Raw genomic sequence first — 20,503 nt, forward strand, 5'->3', positions numbered from 1 at the left:
AGCTATGCCCACCTTCAGTGAGACCTCCAGCTACTCTCAGCCAAGTACATTTTCACAACTAATTTCTAATTCTTTCATAAGAAACCTACTTATCAGGGCACCTGGATGGCTCAGTGGTTGGGCATCTGCCTTTGGCTCCGGTCATGATCCTGGGATCCTGGGATCAAGTCCCACAGGGACTTGCAGGGAGCCTGCTTCTTCCTCTGCCTATGTCTCCACCTCTCTCTCTGTGTCTCTCATCAATAAATAAATAAAACCTTAAAAAAAAACAAAAGAAACCTACTTATCATTTGCCTTTCTATATAGTTGGTGCCTACCAGAATGGAACACATCAGTTAAGCCAACAGAAAGGATGTTTTCTGGATGTTTCTAGGATGTTTTTTCACAGTGATAGTTCTCATGGCAAAGTAAGAAACTGGCCCTTGAGAAATGAATGTGTGCTGAGGGGATGAGGGTTCTTAGCCTGTGAAAGTGAAGACCAGCTCCGCGATCATAGTAATGGTGGCACAAAAAGTCCCAAGTGCAAATTTCACCAACGTCCCAGTTTTCCTAAGCTCTAATCCTATATACTCCTAAAGGAGCCACATGGACATAAGGATCCTTGATAATTCTTATTTGGAAGCTGCCTCTGCACCCTGAAGATACCAGGGGTGGGGTGGGGGGACATGTATGGTTAAATGCCATAAATTAGCATCATCATGGGAAAAATCCCAGTTCTCTTATTATATTAGACATTGTTCCAGTGAGAGGGCTGAGGAATTTTATTACACAGAGATTTTCATTATAATCAAATTTTTTATAATCAAATTTTTTAAATTAAATACTTCAGTACTTAATCTGAATCTTATACTGGGGGCATATAAATAATAAATCAGAAAAGAGATAGTAGGGGGAAAATAAAATAATTTTTAAAATCTCTTTCTGGGGTGCCTGGGTGGTTCAGTCAGTTAAGCATCTGCCTTTGGCTCAGGTCATGATCCCAGGGTCCTGGGACTGAACCCCATGCCGGGCTCCTTGTTCAGTGGGGAGCCTGCTTCTTCCTCTCCCTCTGGCACTCCCCCTGCTTGTGCTGGCTTTCTCTCAAATAAAAAAAATCTCTTTCAAAGCTTAAGGCAAATGATATTAAATTGGCTTGAAAAAAGTAGAAACCCCAATTGTCAACAATCACCCAGCCTAGCACATCTCTATCAAACAAGGAACTAAATCCCGGCAGATCTTGATGAGGTATGTCTGATGGCTCCCACATGACTTTTGGCTGTGGTGACTCATTTTGCTGGTAGCTGCTGTATGACATTGTGCTCCACCCCTTGGGGAATCTGGGCTTCTTTGAAAATTTATTGAAAACCAAGGCCAGAGTCCTGAACTGGTCCCTCCCCTCAGGACCAATGTTCATTTGGCTGGATCACACCTTTCCCAATTCCAGATTCCTTTCTCAGTAGAAAAAGAGAGTCAGCCTCAGTTTTTGCCTTCCTGGATGCCTGTATGGAACAACAGCTTTTTAATTTATTAACCTAGTGAAACTTGCTATCTCTTGGTGATGAGAGAGATTTAATCCGATGCCAAAGCAAATAAATCAACATTCTTTTAACAACAAGCCAAAAAACAAAAATAAAAACAAAACTTGATGCCAGATCCTTCTTCTACCTGCCAGATTGGGAAACCAGTAGATATTGCTAAAACAATGGTGGAGGGCAGCCACTTAAAACTAATCTTGTATTTGTAAAAAATTATCTATGAATCCCGGTCTCTCGTGTTAATGATCCTCCAATTTGAAGATTGAAAATGACCCCAAGGGTTTATCTCATTTAGCAAATTAGGACCATTAGACAGTCCCATAAGCCCCCTTAACATATACAAAGTATCCTAAGGCCACTACTTCCATATGCTTCAAAGCATATATATGGCCCAGTTTTTGTATGATGATGTTAATGCTTTGTCCAAAGGATGAAAAGGGAAATCACTTCTGCCATTCACTGTCAGCCTCAGGATTGTAAACCTCAAAAGGTTAGACAGGAAATCTCCCATCATGGATTAGAAGGGATAATCCATGTTTATCACAAATGTAGCATGGACAGCCATCGACACTGTCAAATGGCTGGAATATAAATGAGCAGGCCTTAAGCAGAGGTCACCTTTATGATCTCCAGATGGTTCCTTCAGGGGCAAAATGGAGGGCAATATTAGGTTGAACCATATGTCCTAAAGAAGCAACAATTGCATGTGATTCAACCTAATAACAACGATGATGATGATAATAAAAGCTGATGATTATTGAATGTTAATGTGGTGCCAGGTGCATTACCAACATCATCTCCTTTCATATACCCACCATTCACACGAAGTAGGTCCTCCCCCAGCATTTTACAAACAAGGAAATGGAAGCTCAGAGAGGTTAAGTGACTTGCTTGGGTCACACACCTTGAAAGGGGAAGAGACAAATGCTCAAACCTAATTCTAATTCCATTGCCTCCTAAAGTTTCTTTCAAGTCTAAATGTCTGTATCTGTACTGTGGGATTAGTCCCATTTCTAGGCTAGACTATCACCATGTCTACCTGATTGATCTTTGGGTGTGCTTGGCTGGCTAGTGAATGTGGACCAGTTAGGAGAAAAGGTTACCTCTCCTCGGTTTCAATGAGATACTTAGGCAAAGCTCTTAAAGGTCTTTCCCATAACTTCTCAAGGCTGAACTAGGAAAGTTGCCACCAAGAATCCAAATGCCTATGGCCCCTCCTTAGGAAACAAGAGGAAGCCAACAGTGTAAAAAGGGGAACTTGACTCCTGAAAGTATTACAGGCTTCTGAACGAAGAGCAGCTCTTTTTTGTTTGCTTGCTTGTTTTTTTAAAATTGAAGTAGAGTTGTAAACATACAACATATTAGTTTCCAGCGCACAACCTAGTGATTTGACGTTTTTATACCTTACTTGGTGATCCCCATGATAAGCCTAGTTACCATCTGCCACCACACAGAGTTACTATAATATTATTGGCTATATTTCCTTTGCTGTACTTTTCATGTCCATGACAAACTGCAAATCTGTACAACTTAATTCCCTTCACCTGCTTCACCCATTCCCCCATCCCTTGCAACCATCAGTTTGTTTGCTGTATCTATGAATCTGTTTCTGTTTTGTTCCTTTTGTTTTTTAGATTCCGTAAGAGTGAAATCATATGGTATTTGTCTTTGGCCTATCTATGTTGTCACAAATGGCCACATTTCATCCTTTTTTATGGCTGAGTAATATTACATTTGCATGTGTGTATATGTGTGTATGTGTGTGTGTGTGTGTGTGTATCAATGGAAACTTAAGTTGTTGACTCTATACCTTGGCTATTGTAGATAATGCTGCAATAAACACAGAGGTGCATGTATCTTTTCGAATTAGTGTTTTTATTTTCTTCAGGTAAATATCCAGAAGTAGAATTGCTAGATCATAGGGCAGTCCTATTTTTAATTTTTTTGAGGAATCTCCATATTGCTTTCTGTAGTGGCTGTACCAATTTGCATTCCCACGAACAGTGCAAGAGGGTTCTCTTGTCTCCACATCCTCATCAACACTTGATATTTCTTGTCCTTTTTTAAAAAAATGATTGTTTTTAAGTAATCTCTACAGCCAGTGTGGGGCTCAAACTTACAACCCCAACCAAGATCAAGAGTTGCACATTCCACTGACTGAACTAGCCATGTCCCCCAGTATTTCTTGCCTTTTTAATACTAGCCATCCTGACAGATATGAGGTGATAGATCTAACTGTGGTTTTGATTTGCATTTCCCTGATGATGAGTGATGTCGAGCATCTTTACATGTGTCTGCTGGCCATCTGTACACCTTAGTTGGAAAAATGTCTATTCGGGTTTAGAGGACTTTTTTTAAAACGCAAATACTTCTGGGGCGCCTGGGTGGCTCAGTCGGTTAAATGGCTGACTCAACTTCAGTTCTGGTCATGATCTCGAGGTCCTGGGATTGAGTCCCATGTCAGGCTCCGTGCTCAGTGGGGAGTCTGCTTGAGGCTCTCTCTCCCTATTGTCTCCCCCTGCCCCTCCCCACTGTTCTCTCTCAATCTCTCTCTCTCTCTCTCTCTCTCATAAATGAATAAATCTTTACAAAAATTTTAAAAACAAAAAATAAATAAAATGCAAAAACTTCTAAGTTGCTTCAATTACTTATCAGTGAACACCTAAGCCATGATTAATACCTCAGCAGAAAATGGGCAAGATCGGCAGATTAGCAAGTTTACCTCAAGAGGAAGAACCTTTTCCATCCTCACTTTATTGTGTTTTCACATATATTATGTGTCATGTCCCAGAGAGCCAGGGAAGTGCGCAGAGCCATACCTGACATAGCAGAAAAGTGAGGCTCAGGAGATTAAAGTAACTCACACAAGCCACGGAGACGACTGAGTGGTACGCCAAACTAGAACCAAGTTCTCCTGACTCTCCCTGCCACCAAGCTGTGTGAACACAATGATCTTGCGATTCACTGATCCACAGCACTGTCACTGGTAGCGACTTCTTATTCAGTCTCCTCACCATCCCAGGCAAATTCAACCCCGAATGGCCCTGCCTTCTCCCCTCACTGAAAGAAGGTATAAAGACAGAAAACGTTTGTGGACAGGTGATCTGATGCTCTGAAGAATCTGTCAACTAGAAGGAGCTACAAAACCAACAAGGCCTGAGAGAAAACTCCGCTGAATAAGACTATCATAAAGAATCTGAAATTATCCAACCTTGTTAACAAAAAGGCACTGATGCCAGTTGTCTACACCTGACTGGAAAGGCTGAGAGTTCCGCTGTCTTCTCCCTGGCCATTAGGAAACCTGGTCCACCCTATCTGCCCCAACATCTTATTTTTCCTCCTGCCACATGGCCATTTACTCTTGCATGGCCTGGGTCTGGCTGATCTGTAGGCCTGTCACCAGCAAGATGGGAAATGCAAAAGCTCCCTGAGAAACTGGCAGTATGGCATCCACACGACGCTACAGGCGGGAACACAGGAACACATTTTAACACAATTATTTGTTGAGTGCCTAGTAGATAAAGATATCTAGCGTTTCCTAACAGAGTAATCACACTGCATTTGATTATCAGATAATGAGCAAATATTTTCAAATGTTCAAATGCTCAGTTTCTTTCAACAGTCTTGTCAGTCATTTTCCAGGTGTAATTGGGAAATGGCCCCAAACAAAATTCCCACTTTGAAGTAAGATTAGAATTCCATTTATTCTCGGCTCCGACTCAGAGTGTTCACTTTACCTCATCAATGCAGTACGTTCTGTAACACTTACCTTATCCTGTTTGTTGTCAAAATGACTAAAATACCGTAAGGTGCAATTCGGGCTGGCTCCCTCGGGAGGATCCCATGTCCATATGACCGTGCAGAGGTTTTCAACAGAAACACTCAAATTCGTCACAGGTGGCTGAGTTTCTGCTCAAATCAAGCACAAGAAATACATTTATCGACATCAGGTTTTTAGTGGGCCATTGACTCCATTCCTTCCGGTCCTAGAGGCCAAGAATAATAAAACTGAGTTCACAATAGTTAACATTTACTGAGCCAGGCACTGTTCTAAGCGCTCTCCATGTTAATCCATTGGTTCCACTCAACCATCTTGCAAGATAGAGACTATTAGCCTCATCTCAAAGATGAAGCGATTGAAGTCAAGGACACTGAGTCATTTCCCCATGTCCCATAACTCATGAAAGGCAGACCTGGGATACAAACCCAGAAAGTGTGGCTCCAAGCCTCATTTTTTTCCCCCAAGCCTCATTTTTAACTACTTGCTATGGTGTGGACGCTGGACCCAGGAAGAGTATGGTCTTAAATTTACGTTTTCCTCCCGCAGGAATTTGGGGTTCCCTATGCTTGGGATTCTACACGTCACTCGATGCAGACACTTCCATCTCAGCAGTTCTGTGGGTGAGTTTAAGCAGCACACCTTTAATCGTGCTTGCTAACGGGACCTGGTAACTGTTTTTTATAACTTTTCCAAAGAAGTATTGAGAAAGATTTAATAGTCCTTATTGTTCCCCTGAGGTCTGACACTAAACAGCTGGGACTGTAGCTTTGACTAATCTGAAGAGGGAAGGAAAGAGGAGAAACTGAACCAGTATCTTAAAAATATGTCTCATTTGGAGAAAACTCACCACTCTCTCTACCAAATATTTAGTGACTCTCTTATTTTGGACCCAGCTCTATCATCAGGGAAGGGAGTTTTAATGCCTCTGGCAAAAACAGGGAAATACAGAGAGTGGGGTGGTGGGGGGAGGAAACATCATCCCAAACTTTGCTGACAGCTCCTGAGATCAGGACTACCAAAATCATCTGCCAGAAACTGGATGAGGCGTGTACAGAAACTGTTCAATCTTTGAAGTTTTTCTGTAAATTGAAGATGATTCCAAAATAAAGCTGATTAAACTACTTAAACTATTTAAAAAGAACAATCCCGCCAAATTGTCCGAAGTTGCAAACTTAATTGTTATTAATTGCTTACAGGCCACAGTTGTCTAAATTTATCAATCCAGAGAGTTGTATTTTAGACTCTATGCCAACCCTCTGGAGTACACTGGGCCTCTAACATAATCTGTAAATACTTATGCCATTACCTTCCCCTTTAACAGAACAAAAAATTCCTTTTGTCCCCAAACAGGAGCCCCATAGGCACTACATAGTTGGCATTTCCCCAGAGGTCAGTTTCATTCATAGTAGTCTGCAAAGGCCCGGGACCATCAATATTCATTCCCTCTCTCCCAACTCTTCTACCATTAGTGTTGCCACAAGGCTGACCAAAGGCCCAGCTGGGGGGAGAGCAGCCCACAGCAGGGTCGGTGCAAGCAGAAGACGCCTACTACACTGCATCAAGACCCAGCTAGGCGTCTGGAAGCACCAATGGCTGGGGCGATGGTGCCAAAGTGAGGATTCAAAGTGATTACTGGCAAGTACAGCTACTCCATTTGGGCCTTTCTAACATCACATCAATGAAACTTTTGAGGGATCCCTGGGTGGCGCAGTGGTTTAGCGCCTGCCTTTGGCCCAGGGCACAATCCTGGAGACCCGGGATTGAATCCCAAGTCGGGCTCCTGGTGCATGGAGCCTGCTTCTCCCTCTGCCTGTGACTCTGCCTCTCTCTCTCTCTCTCTCTGTGACTATCATAAATAAATAAAAAAAAATTTTAAAAAAAATGAAACTTTTGAAGACTAATCATTTGTCAGCTATACAGCCTCTAGTAAAACCTTTGTTCCGGGGCACCTGAGTGGCTCCATCGGTTGAGTGTCAGACTCGGTTTCTGCTCAGGTTGTGATCTCGAGGTCATGAAATTGAGCCCTGTGTTGGGCTCGGCTCAGCTCAGAATTTGCTTGAGACTCTCTCTCCCTCTCTCTCTGTCCCTCCCCACGCCCCCTCTTTCTAAAATAAATAAATAAATCTTTAAAAAAAGAAAAAATAAAGGGGCATCTGGGTGGCTCAGCCAGTTAAGCTTCTGTCTTTGGCTTAGGCCATGATCTCAGGGGTCCCAGGATGGAGAAATGCATCCCCAGGCTCCCTGCTCAGAAGAGAATCTGCCTATCCCTTTCCCTCTGCCCCTTCCCCCCTCCCCCGCCCCGCGCTCATGCACACGCTGGTTCGTTCTCTCGGCTGTCTCTCAAATAAAATCTTAAAATAAATAAATAATAAAAAATAAAAACTTTGTTCTTCCTAAAGACTATAATCTACTTTGGCCTTTTATTGGCCTTATTCTGTACTTTTCCACAAACACATTCCAGCAAACTTGTTGACACTCTACCTTCCGACTCCCACACAAAAATTAAAGCCCTGATAATAATAATAAAAAAAAATTACCTATTTACGGCTCACATAAATCACACTTCAATTTTCAAGGCAATTCACAAAATCTATTTTTTAACCTCAGTATTTTGATAGAATAACTGCATGATTTCCAATCTCTTGAATGGGTTTATTTTTCCTTCATCTGTTCTTAAGTGTCCTTTAGTCAAAACTTCCAATTGGTTTGGATTTTAGGCTATTTGTGCCTATCTGCCACCTTTTTCCCCCCTAATGGTTCCTTCCATTTCCCTTGAGATTTTTCTACGTCCTATACTTTAAAATACACACATGCATACGCATACTTGTCCTGAAACTTTAAATACAATGTCCACACATGTAAATATATATGAATATGTGTGTATATGTAACACATTGGGATATGTATATAAATAAGTGGTGACTGTACTTTTCCTAAAGATCTCTAACAGTTCCTCATATGTAAGACGTAATATAATTTCAATATAGTGTAGGATTAAGAGCCAGACTCTTAACGCTGGAGCCAGACTGCCTCAGTTCCTGTCCCGGATCTGCTACTTACTAGCTGGCAAGCTACTTAACTTCTCTATGCTCTAGTTTTCTTACATATAACACAAGGATAATAATAATAACCCATCAAAAAAGGGTTATTTGGAGGATGAAATGAGTTAACAGATGAAATGCTCAGAACAATGCCTGGCACAGAGCAAGTGCTATATAAATGTTAGTCATCTACTTTCTCCTCGAAGAAACAAAACAGCTCTAACAGTTGCTTTGGTCATCTATGAACCGGATACATGTCCATAGCCTATGGACAGAACGAGTTAGACATCTAATTTCAACCATCTCTTAGAAGTTGATCACTGCCTTCCGAAAGGGAAATGGGAAGGAGAGGGAGACTCAAGCTGCTCCCCGCAACTCGACTTCAAGCCTCAAGTGAGTCTGTATGGTTATCTGGCACAACATACCGTTCTACTTAGGAACTGACATGGTCAATGCTCTTTCTAATAAGGCATGTTGCTTAGGTAACAGTTTTGCTCTCTCCTTTCCAATCCCAGGAGCTGGCAGAAGCATGCATATTCTGGGAAGAGTTAAGGAAATCACAAAAGTCATATATGAGTCACCACCTTCTTCCCTTATATCTACTCAGTAGTCATCAATGTCTGTCTGTTTTTTTCTTGCAACATCCCTTTTAATCATCCCAATCACACGAATGTGCTCTGCTGGGTCCCGTGAGGCAGGCCAACACCAGTAAATCAGGGCCCTGGACAGGAGGCATTCACAACACATCTGTCTAGGGGACATCTTCAATCCTGGAGTCCTGCGGAGCTTTACACTCCAGCAATGCCTGTCACCCGCTCAAGTCTCCCCGCTTGCTTCTCCTCCCATGTCATTCCCCTCATGCTGCACCCCACGCAGGGCCTTTGTGGGCAAACGGAACCCTTCTGCCAGGGCTGACTCTGCCAACGCACCCTCCTGCCAAGCCCAGCTGCTCGCTACCCACAAAGGAGCACCCTCTCCCCCTCACTCCTGGCTCTCTGCTCCTACTACTCTCCACCAACTAGAAAGAACTTCTCTGCCCACTCAAATTCCACCCATCCTGAAGGTCTAGCTCAAGTTTTTACCACTTCCACGCAACTACCAGCCCTCACAGCTTTCCCTCTTTTGGATGCCTCCAGCTCTTGTTGTTTGGACCACGTGCTGTGGCAATTATAAAGCAAGTCTCCAACACACAGTCAACCACTTCTTAAGAGATGACCTATACCTCCATTCAGGGGTCCCAACCAATCCTGCCCTGCCACTCTGGGAGGTGCCCAGCTCCTCTCCCAGCCAAGGACTCCCCTCGTTCTACAGAGGGCTCAAGGGCAAGACCTCTGGAGGCAGGCCGCCAGGACTGGAAGCCTTGCTCCCCTCTACCACCCACAGGGCTTGGAGCAAGGCTCTTAACCTCACTGTGCCTCAGCTACCTCATATACAAAGTGGGACTCACAGCAGCACCTTCAAGATAGGTTTTGTGTAAAGATTCAATGAAACAACGTAAGTGAAAAACTCAGAATGCTGCCTGGCACAAGAGTATATTAAACACTAAACATATGCTGGTTGTGGTTATCAAGACATGCCACCATGTGGACTAGCAGCCTAAAGAGACTAAACTAAGCTGGTAACCTAATCATTTTTATGAACACGGAGAAGATTAGAGCTTAGGAAGCGCCCTTAGAACTTACTGATCAGAAAACTGCCAGGTGAGGATGGGGAAATGACTAGACCAGAGCCCCACAGCTGGGAAATGTCAGAGCTCTAAAACTTAAGTTCCCTGTTTCTTTTCTTTCCCCTTGGCCATATCTCCTTGCAATTCTATCAGTATTTCTAATAGTAAAGAATTTTTTTGTGTTCTAAGTAACCAAGTTACCAATGAACCGCTGAGACAAAACTGATTAAGTTGGGGGTTGCCGGGTATAGTCTAGAAGACCAGCTGTTGTTTCAGGTGTGTGTGGGAGTCTGTAGGAGGCTGGGTGTTGGGGCAGGACGGTGAAAGTCAGGAGCCTAATGAACTGGGCGACCCTCAACACGTCCCCTCTTTTCTCTGGACCGAGCTTCCTCATATGATTATGAGAATCGGATCCCACCCCCCCCACCCCCCCCACCCCCCCACCCCGTGAACTGGAGGCGCACGGTGGGGGGCAGTGCAGCAAGGATTATGCTGTACACCCTGAGGTTCCTACGTCAACCTCCACAGCCTGGCTCAGTGCTACACAAGGCAGACGCTTGAATAATTATTAACTGAAACCTCCAAACCTGCCCCAGGCCTCCACTTTAAATGCCACCTTTTCAGTAAGGGCTTCCCACTTCACCCTACTTATAATGGCAACCCCCTTCTCGCCTTGGTTTTTCTTCATCATACTTGGCGCCATCTGACATACCTGGTATTTTACTCCCCGCCCCCGGACTCTTCCAATAGCACAGAGGCTGCACAGGGCAGGGGCTTGCTTGGCCCGGTTCACTCGCCCCCGCATCCTCAGCCCCTAAAACACCGCCTGGCACGGAGCAGACGGCATTCGTTTTGTTGACTGAATCGACAGAGGGCATCAAGATTTCCTAATCACCGCTTCAGGCTGGGTCTCAAAGCACCACACACTGGTGAAAATGCAATAAGCAAACTGTGGGCGTTTGTGTCAATATGGTAATAAACGCTCTCAAATTCGGAGCTACTATGGTCACCCAACGTTGCCAGAAGGCCACTCGAGCCAGAAGCAGCCCATAAGAAAATCATTATGGATTTCACGCTAGAACTCTGCCAGGTTGATTACTGAAAAGCTGCCGCACGGGGCCAGGGGTACGTATCCACACGCCAACTCCCCGTAGGTGGTAGCTTGGCAACTTTCCCATAAACCGAACAGTATTTCCAAATATAAGGGCTATTAAAGCAAACAAAAAGGCATCCACCCGGATGCTGCTCCGGGTTTCCCAACGGATTGCTCGAGCGCCAGAGGAGGCCGGGCCCTCTCGTCGTTTTCCTTACGAGGCCCGGGGTCTCCAGGAGTGCCCTTCCACTCCACCTCGGCACTCAACCGCGGGGTACCCGGTAGGGAACCCCGGCCGCCGGCCCGCCGGTTCCCCGTCCCTCATCCCCTCCCCGGGGCCCGTCCCGGGTCCGGACCCGCCGCCTCCGACGCCGCGGGCACGTTTCTGCCCCGCGCCGGGCGCCCGGATCCTCGGCTCTTCCCGACGACGGGAGGGAAGTGCGGCGCCAGTCGTCGTCCCGTTCCGCCGCCGCCCGCGACCCGGGAACGCCCGGTGGCTCCCGGGCCCCCCAGCTCGAACCGAGCGCCGGAGGCTGCGGTCCCCCAGCGCCCGCCCTCGCCGCCGCCCGGGCCCGCGACAGCACTCACCGGTGGGTGCGGCGACCCCGCCGCCGCGGCCGCCGGCGGCGCAGAGCAGCAGCGCCCACAGCCCGCAGAGCCGCGCCGGCCGCTCCATGCAGCCCCTCTCCTCGGAGCCCGGCCGGGCCGCGGGCTCGGCAGTCTCCGCCTCCTTCGCTCCCTCTCCCACTTCCCGGCTCCGCCGCCCTGGAGCCTGGGGGCCGGCGCAGACCGGAATGGCCGCCCCGCCCACCCGCCGCAGGTAACCCGAGCCGCGGGCGCGGGCGCAGGGGGCGGGGCGCCGGCCTCCCCACGCCGCGCCGCCCGCGCCCCGCGCCGCTGCACCTGGCCCCGCGCCGCCCCCGCCCCTCCGCAGCCGCGGCCCCCGCTACGCTGAACTTCCTCGGGCACGTCGCGGCCCAGCCCGGGCGCCCGCCGGTCCCGCCCTCCGCGCCCGAGCCAGCCCCGGCCGGCGGGCCGACGCGCCGGGGCTGGACCCCGCTGCGCCCCCGGGCAGGGCCGGGACGGGAAGGAGCCTCGGCCCGGGAGTCGGGAGACGCGGCTCCCCGGCGTCGGCCCTGAGCCCCGTTCCCCAGGCCCTGCCTCCAGCCTTGCTCTTCGCAGCGCACGTCCCCGGGGGGCGCGGGCGCGGCGCGGTGCGGAGAAGGCCCGCAGGTGCGTTGGGAAGCCGGCGATGACCAGGGAGTCGGCTGCGCTGGGCAGAATTCTAAAGGTGAACGACGCCGCCTTACTCCGCACGGACCTTGCGTTTTGAAAAGCCCGCAACCAACTTTCTACGTATTTCTTTTTCAGGGGTTTAAAATCAGAAGGACGGGCTTTGAATACAGAAAGTGGGTGACTATGAAGGTCAACGACGAGGCTGGGGGTGGGGGAGAACAGGAACCCCTGTTACCTTCCTATTGCTGCTGGAACAAATTACCATAAATATAGTGACTTAATACAGTTTTGTTTTTGTTTTTGTTTTTGTTTTTGGAGTTCGGTCAGAAGTCTCACTGGGCCAAAAATCAACGGGTGCGCCTTTTGGGGGTTTTTCTGAGAGCGAATCTGTTTTCAGCTTCTCCAGACCACCGAGGTTCTTTGGCTTGTTGCTGCACCACTCAGGCCACTACTTTCCTGGTCACTTGTCTGATTCTGGCCCTCCTGCTTCCTTTTTTCATTAATAAAAACTCGTCATTAGATTGGACCTACTGGATAAAATCCTCACCTCAAAATCCTTTATCTAATCACATCTACAAAGTCACTTTTGCCGTATAAAGTAACATGCTCACAGTTATCTGGGACTTGGGCATGGGCATCTTTGGGGAGGGGCATCATTCTCTCACCACCCCCCAAAAAGGGTCACATTTGGATAGAAATCCACCGACCTAGGCATATTTTGGTTGAATTAAGCTAATGCATACACCTGAAATATGTTGCAAAAAAAATAGGCCAGTAAGAATGCTGATAACACCCCTGGCCTAAAGGCATGGGGATGTTTGACCTATCTGAAACAAAGGCCTCACTCTTAGAATTATGGCCCTCGAGTTCAATATAAATATTTACTGTCCTTCCAGAAACTGTGGTAGCCACCAATTAAAAGCACGCCCCGCCAACAAAGAGCTGCAGTCAGGACAGGGGGGGCTTTCTTAAGGGCAAAAACAAGGAACTGTGGGCACACGAACCAGGGGTGCCTTCCGGGAGAGAAGGGGCAAAGGAGGCTTCCAGGGAGTAGGCCTGCCTGCGCAAAATCTTGAGATAAGTCTTGCGTCCCAGGTTCAGAATCTTTGCCTGCAACTATTATTGAACAACACAATGTTTATGAAAACGCTTTGTAAACTATGGAAGCTGGTAAAACTGAGAGATACCACCATTATTTCTACACGCCCCTGCAAAAAGACTGGCCGCTCTCTAACCTAAGACCCCCCCATCACCACACACATACACTTTGTTGACATTTGCTATAAACATTATACAATACGTTTATAATAACATTTCCAAAATGATTATGTCATCCGCCTTCTATGAAGTCTCCACTTGGAATGGGAGCCCCTGGGGACTGGCTTAGTGCCACCGTGGGCACTGTCTGGCATAGATTGAATGAGTGCTTAATGAAATGAACGGTAATGGCAGCAAATGATGAGAAAACTACAGGTCACGACTTGGCATCAGCCTCCAGAAAAGGCCCCGGAAAATCTGAGCATTGTGAGGCAAAAGACAAAGGGCAGTGGCATGACCATAATAGTACTGGCCTGCTGGCAGTGACTTTGGGTGTTCTAGCTAGTTCCACTTCCTCTCTACCCTAAACTTCAAGCCGCTTTTTTTTTTTTTTTTTTTTTTTTTTTTATGTTTTGGAGGGAGTGGTGAGGTTTAGGAATGCTGTTTCTTCAACATCAATCTTTTATTTGTAATTTCCGTGTACTTTTACTCAAAGCGCATCTTAGATTGAATTAGGCCACTGCTCTGGTCTGCGGGTAGATGAAGACAAATGGATAGCTTTCCAGGAACTGCAATAAACAGCTCTTATTTGGGCTTGTGTAATCCGAGTCCTGACGAGTCCACATCAAGTTTAGCTTTAATTGGTAATTCATTGAGCCCTGATGATTTGGGTGTGAGGCTACCAACCATCTTCTTTTCACTCTGGCCCTGAGGTGGCTGTAATTCTGGACTGCCCCATGTACCTCAGCCACTCCAGTTGGCTTTTGGGATCTTTACCCTTTCCACTAAGGCTTCCTCCTTTTTTTGTGAGTAGAATAGGACACAAATAGGAAATATCTAGGGGGGGGATGAACAGTGTTCCTCTTTCCAAAGCCAGGTCTCCTTCCGGCCAGTTAGAAACACCCTCCTGGGGAGGCCTGGGTGGCTCAGTGGTTGTGTCTGCTTTCAGCTCAGGTTGTGATCCTGGGTCCTGGGATCGAGTCCCGCATCAGGCTCCCTACAGGGAGCCTGCTCCTCCCTCTGTCTATTCCTCTGCCTCTCTCTGTGTGTCTCTCATGAGTAAATAAATAAAATCTTAAAAAAAAAAAGAAACACCCTCCTGAATTCAGAAAGGACATGGACACCAGCGTATATACCGAGGGCTCAGCTAACAATTCTGGACCCTTAGGTAAAAATCTCTTAAAGGGTCTTCTGCCTTTTATCAGGCAAATCAGAACAGATGCTCACTGCCACTTCAGGGCAAAGGAAAAAGGGAAACAACAAACAGGGACTTTCCCTTCTTCTGACACTAGAGCAATGGCTCCCAGCAAGGGTTGATTTGTCTTCCCCAGCGGACACTTGGCAATGTCTGGAGATATTTTTGGTGATTACCTCTTGGGGTAGGGGGTGTGCTACTGGGATCTAGTGAGTAGAGGTAGGAATGCTGTTAAACATACTACTACGCACAGGACAGCCCCACTCCCACTCACCGCAAAGAATTATCCAGCTCAAAATGACAATAGTGCCAAAGTCGAGAAATCCTTTTTTTTTTTTAAGTCGAGAAATCCTAAGCCAGTGTGCACTCTTTGTTGTCTTTTGTACTTGCCCCTATCCACCCATTGTCCTCATGCCCACGAAAAATTAGTTGAGAGATTGATGCTAAAAGTACTTAACCTTGAAATGTGCCCTTCCTGTATCTGGTGTGCATATGGTTTCCCCGCCCAGCCATTCAGCCCCGCACAAAAACACCTCTCAGGGCAATTCTCCCCTCTGTTCACCTCCACTGTTCTCTTCAGGTCCTTATCAAGCCTTTCCCTTATGCCCTTGCAAGGGTCTGTGCATCTCCCCTCCAGGGGCCCAAACTTCTCAAGGTACCAATCTGATCATTTCATTCCCAGCTCAAGCATCTGAAGTGACACCTCCTCCCCATCAAATGCCACAAAAGAAAGTCTCCACGCCTTTTTGCCTGCGGGCTTGCTTCTGCAGGACAGACTCCCCGAATTCATCACAGTTTCTTCTCCAGCCAGGCTCCCCAAGTCCCTTGGCAGTCCAGCACTCTTAGCCAACCAGCCAGCTTTAGGCTCGAAGTCCCTTGCAGGCAATCTTGTTTGGGCCACATCATGTTTTAATTTATTTGGATTTAGATACTAAAAATGAAAAAAAAAATCAGGAGATGTTGCATGACACCACAGATTTTCAGCTTCTCTCAAGTAATCAGAAGTTCTAGTAGAGTCGAACCTGTGGTCCAGTGCACTGAAAAGTCAGCAAGTGCTAACCAGGGACTGCCTCCTTATCAAAGGGGCATGTGTTCCCTGTCTGCACAGGCCCTGCGCTCCCTGGCCTGGCCTGGCCTGGCCTGCTTCCCTCACTTACTACTCGCCTGGCCACTGTTTGTCACCTCTGATGTTTTCTCCCTACAAACCTTCCCTCTTGCTATTCTCTTTACCCAGAGAGCTTTTCTGTTCCTCAAATGTCGTATTTTTAAAGGTTTTTTTTTAACCCCCAAATGCACAATTCCTTACTCTCTCCCTCTTTTTTAAAGATTTTATTTGTTTATTTGAGAGAGAGAGAGCACGAGTTTGGGGGGGGGTCGGGGAGGGCAGAGGGAGAAACAGACTCCCCGATGAGCAGGGAGCCCGATGCAGGGCTCGATCCCAGAACCCTAAGATCATGACCTGAGCCAAAGGCAGAAACTTAACTGACTGAGCCACCCAGGTGTCTCAAGATTCTAAATTTATTTGGGGTGACCCTGTCTGGCCCCACAGAGAACACAAAGCTGAATGTAACAAGGTCAATGTTGGTGACATACCATGCTCTCAGTGTCTGGGTTTTGTTGACTTAAAGGCTCTTGCTCTGGGGTGCCTGGGTGGCTCAGTGGTTGAGCGTCTGCCTTTGACATCAGGTCGTGATGCTGTGGTCCTGGGATCAAGTCCCACATCGGGCTTCCCGCAAGGAGCCTGCTTCTCCCTCTGCCTATGTCTCTGCCTCTCTGTGTGTCTCTCATGAATAAATAAATAAAATCTAAAAAAAGATTAAAAAAAATAAAGGCTCTTGCTCTTCAGTAATTGGTTCTCCTCTACAGGTTTAGTGAAGCTCACTTGAGAGAGCACCATTTGCACAAGGGGCTTGCGACAAGACCCTCTGGGTTTAGCCTGAGGCAGAGAAGCGTGGTATCTGTCTGGGTCAATGTCCTGAGGCCAATTGACCACTAGGTCTCCAAACTTTACAGTAGTTATTAAATTGACTCTTGGATTTCCACAAGGCCCCCATTTGCTCCGAACTCTCCACCAGCCCTCAAGGCCTTACCTTATCCCACCTTCTAACCTCCTCTCTCACTGCTCTGCCCAATGCATGCTCCTCCAGCCACACTGACCTGGCTGTCCCTCACAGGAGCCAAGGGCACTCAGCCCCGAGGCCTTTGCCCAGCTTATTTTCCTCTGCTGGTTGCTCCAGCCTCCTGGGAGAGCCACACATCTTACTCCATCACGTCATGTAGATGGCTCATGGAGGTATCTGCATGAGGTGTGCTCTGGCCATGAGCACACATGGAGGTGTGCTCTGGCTACCAAGTGGAAAATCACAAGCCCCGCCGGCACTCCCTCACTAGCCCCCTTCCTGGGTCATTCTGCCCCATTACACTGGAATGTAACCTTCATGAGGGCAGGGGATGTTTTCTGCTTTGTTCCCAGCTCTACCCCCAGCATTCAGGACTGTACCTGACACACGGCTCATAATAAATATAGGAGTGAATAAATTACACTAGGTGCTAGGTGTTGTGAGGGATACTAACCAACCAATGAAAGGCAAGGCTTCGTGTTGTTGCCCTTGGGAAATTTCCAGTTGAAGTTGTGGAAAGGCAGTGAAAACAATTAGGGAAGATGCAACAAACAAATATAAATGCGCAGAGAAAGACAAGATAGATCAGTGTGGTTGGAATTGCTTTTTTAAATAATTTAATTTAATTAAATTTTTAAAAATTTTTTATTGCAGTTCAATTTGCCAACATTTAGCATAACACCCAGTGCTCATTCCGCCAATTGCTTTTGAGGACTTCTGGAATAGATGGGAATTGAACTAGACCTTGAAGGGTAACCAGAACTTGAGAGAGGCAGATAACCAGGAGACAGAAAGAGAAAGAGAAACAAGTGAACAGAGGTCACTTTATGACTGGCTCTCATAAGCAATGAAGAACCATGGAAAACTTTTACAAGCAAGGTGGTGACATAATAAAAGTGACATTTGGGAGATCTGGTTTTCTAAGATAAATGATCAGAACTTCCTTAATTCTTGCCTGCAGGCAGGAAGGCTGGGGAAAGACTCTCTGAGGTATTGGTGATCAGGGACAGGGTCAGCCTCTCCACCATCAGTCCCCAGGGGACTGTGAAGCTGATTCTTCCCTGGACCCAACCATTTGGGGTGCTGCTCTATGAAAGAGCGTGCCCTTGGGGCCTGGCACCCCTATTCTTTCTTGCGCCCCTGGAAAGCAGTCAATATCCCCTCCAGTTACTCCATAGCCTCTCTTGCTTTAGGCTGCAAACTCTTCCTCTCTGGAATTGGCTCTGTTCTGCTTTCCAATGCTTTGGTCTCTGAAAGAGGAAGGGCCTCCACGCGTCAGCATCCAGGGCTCCTCCTTTGGTTTTTGGTTTGGGGTGCTTTTGTTGCTGCCACCATCTCAGCATCTCAGCCGGGATCTCCTGCAACCTTTTCGCTGTACCCTCTCCCCCCGGGTCTGACCCTATTTCGGCGCTGTCCCCTACCCTGGCCCAGCCAGGACGGGTCTAGTCTTTGCACACTGTCAAGGAAGGACAGCGTTTACTAGATGGCATTGTTAGTGCCTCTCACTAGTGTCCATCTGTCTGTCTCTCATCTTGCCAAGCCTCCAGACTCCTCTGTTTAAAGATTCAAATGCCTCATTTGCATGTCAGTGCCCTGCACCTTCTTGCTCTGGAAAGTCTCCAGTGTTTGTTTGCCTTAAGCAGGTAGGATAACTCACACCCAGGTTCACAAAAGCCTTGCTCTGAGAGGAGGCCATTTGCACAGCCTGGACTCCAACAGGAACCCACACTCTCATTTGCACATCCCTCTGAGGTCTTTTTGCTTCCCTGCCCCTTGGCCAGTTCCCTAAACAAGCCAGGAATGGAGGGCCTCAGTCTTCACTTGGCAAACACTGGGCTGGGGAGGGGGAAGGACCTGTACTAGAACAGCAAAACCCATCTCAACCTAGTCCCCGGAATTGCCCTAAGTATCCCACACCCCCCCTCACCTGGATTGCCTTTTCTGACTGTACTTACTATTTAGAACCAGGCCACTGCAAGACTGCAGCACAGCCTAGTTGCCGGCGTGCCCAGGGCTCAGCGGTGGCTGTGTGTGCTCTGTGCTCAGAATCGCTGCTTCTCAGCTACAGAGGCCAAGGCCAGTCATTTCACTTCTCTGCAGGCTCAGTTTCCAGGATGGTACCTATCCTTGCAAATTGAATGAGGCTTGCTTTGCCACACAATGTATAGTTTAATTTTGGAAACAATGTCTGAGAAAAACAATGTGGGCGTTAGGGACACCATCTCTGTGCCCAGCTGAAAATGTGCAAATAACCTTCGACACCCCCCACCGAACTTAGCCTACTCCCCCAGAATAGCATACTACTGATGTGAGGCTTTACTGGTAACATCAACAATCAGTTAACACATGTTTTTGTATGTTCTATGTATTATATACTGTCTTCTTACAATAAAGTAACCTAGAGAAAAGAAAATCTTATTGTGGTGAGGGGGAGCCTGGGTGGCTCAGTTGGTTAGGCTTCTGACCCTTGATCTCAGCTCAGGTCTGGATCTCTGGGTAGTAAGTTCAAGCCCTGTGTTGGGCTCCATGCTCGGTTTGGACATTACTTTTTTAAAAAAGAAAGAAAAGAAAATCTTATTAGGAAAATCATAAAGAAGAGAAAATGCATTCACAGTACTCTGCTGTGTTAGTTGAAAAAAAAAAATCCGTGTACAAATAGACCTGCAATAGTTCAAACCTGAATTGTTCAAAGGACAATTGTATTCTCAGATTATGGGTCCAGTGTTCTTATGTGTGGATCAAGTTTGTGGATCATGTTGTCAAATAAATATTCTTGCTAATTTTTTTGTCTGTTGGACCTATTGGTTACCGAGAGACCAGTTCAAATCTCTCATCATGATGCTACAATGGTGGATTTGTCCAATTCCTTTTTTTAAAAGATTTTATTTATTTATGAGAGAGAGTGAGAGAGAGAGAAAGAGAGAACAAGTAGGGAGGAGGGGCAGAGGGAGAGGGAGAGAGAGAATCTCAAGCAGACTCCACACTGAGCATGGAGCCCAACATGGGGCTCCATCTCACCACTCTGAGACCATGACCCTAGCAGAAATCAAGTCAGATGCTTAACTGCCTGAGCCACCCAGGTGCCCAGGATTTGTCAAATTCTTTGTAGACTTTAGTTTTAATACATTTATGCTGATTTTACCATCTGCTTTTGTGTCACTTATCCCATTTTTTTCTGTTTCTTTTTCTCCTTTCCTCTCTTCACATCTTTTCAAGGCTGGGCTCTTGGGAGTCTTTTTTTTTCCTTACAAGAGCACATTTTTATCTTTTGTAAGATAGGCATCAGAATAGTGCCTACCACAGGGGTTGTTGTAAGGGTTAAATGAGATAAAGACACTCACAGCGAATGTTAATCCAGTGCCTAACATATAGTAAGGACTAATAAATGGGAACTATTATTAGAAGTTCTAGTACTCTCATCTTCAGGGTTCCCTTGTCTCTTACGGTTCCGCTTCTGTTGTTCTCCTTTCTGCTAACATTGTCCCATTCGTTCTCCGTCCTTTTTCTTTCATTTCTCCTTTAGTGCCATTCAGTTTCCTGTTTCCTCTTACTCTTTTGTCCCCAGGCAGGCTCCGCGTGCAAGGTGCTATGGCGAAGCCC

General features: G+C 46.8%; 1 protein-coding gene and 1 long non-coding RNA gene across 3 annotated transcripts in view; one reads left to right on the forward strand and one right to left on the reverse strand.

Moving 5' to 3' along the window:
- IL13RA1 (interleukin 13 receptor subunit alpha 1) overlaps positions 1-11,843 on the reverse strand; it is a 54,708-nt gene extending 42,865 nt beyond the window's left edge. Inside the window, exons 1-2 of one of the 2 annotated variants that reach the window (XM_072817291.1) lie at positions 11,684-11,843; positions 5,284-5,423 (exon numbers count right to left, since the gene is read on the reverse strand). In XM_072817291.1, coding sequence (XP_072673392.1) covers positions 5,284-5,423; positions 11,684-11,771 — 228 coding nt within the window. In that variant the 5' untranslated portion in view covers positions 11,772-11,843. Of the gene's footprint in view, positions 1-5,283; positions 5,424-10,714; positions 10,896-11,683 lie in introns of those variants that run through there. The other variant, XM_072817290.1, reaches the window with a different exon arrangement.
- Positions 11,844-12,117: 274 nt separating this feature from the next.
- LOC140627726 (uncharacterized) lies at positions 12,118-12,616 on the forward strand. The gene is made up of 2 exons (XR_012026342.1): positions 12,118-12,386; positions 12,467-12,616. It is a non-coding gene; the product is annotated as an uncharacterized lncRNA (long non-coding RNA).
- Positions 12,617-20,503: the final 7,887 nt, after the last annotated feature.

This window comes from Canis lupus, chromosome X (genome assembly GCF_048164855.1).
Source record: "Canis lupus baileyi chromosome X, mCanLup2.hap1, whole genome shotgun sequence".
Taxonomy (NCBI): domain Eukaryota; kingdom Metazoa; phylum Chordata; class Mammalia; order Carnivora; family Canidae; genus Canis; species Canis lupus.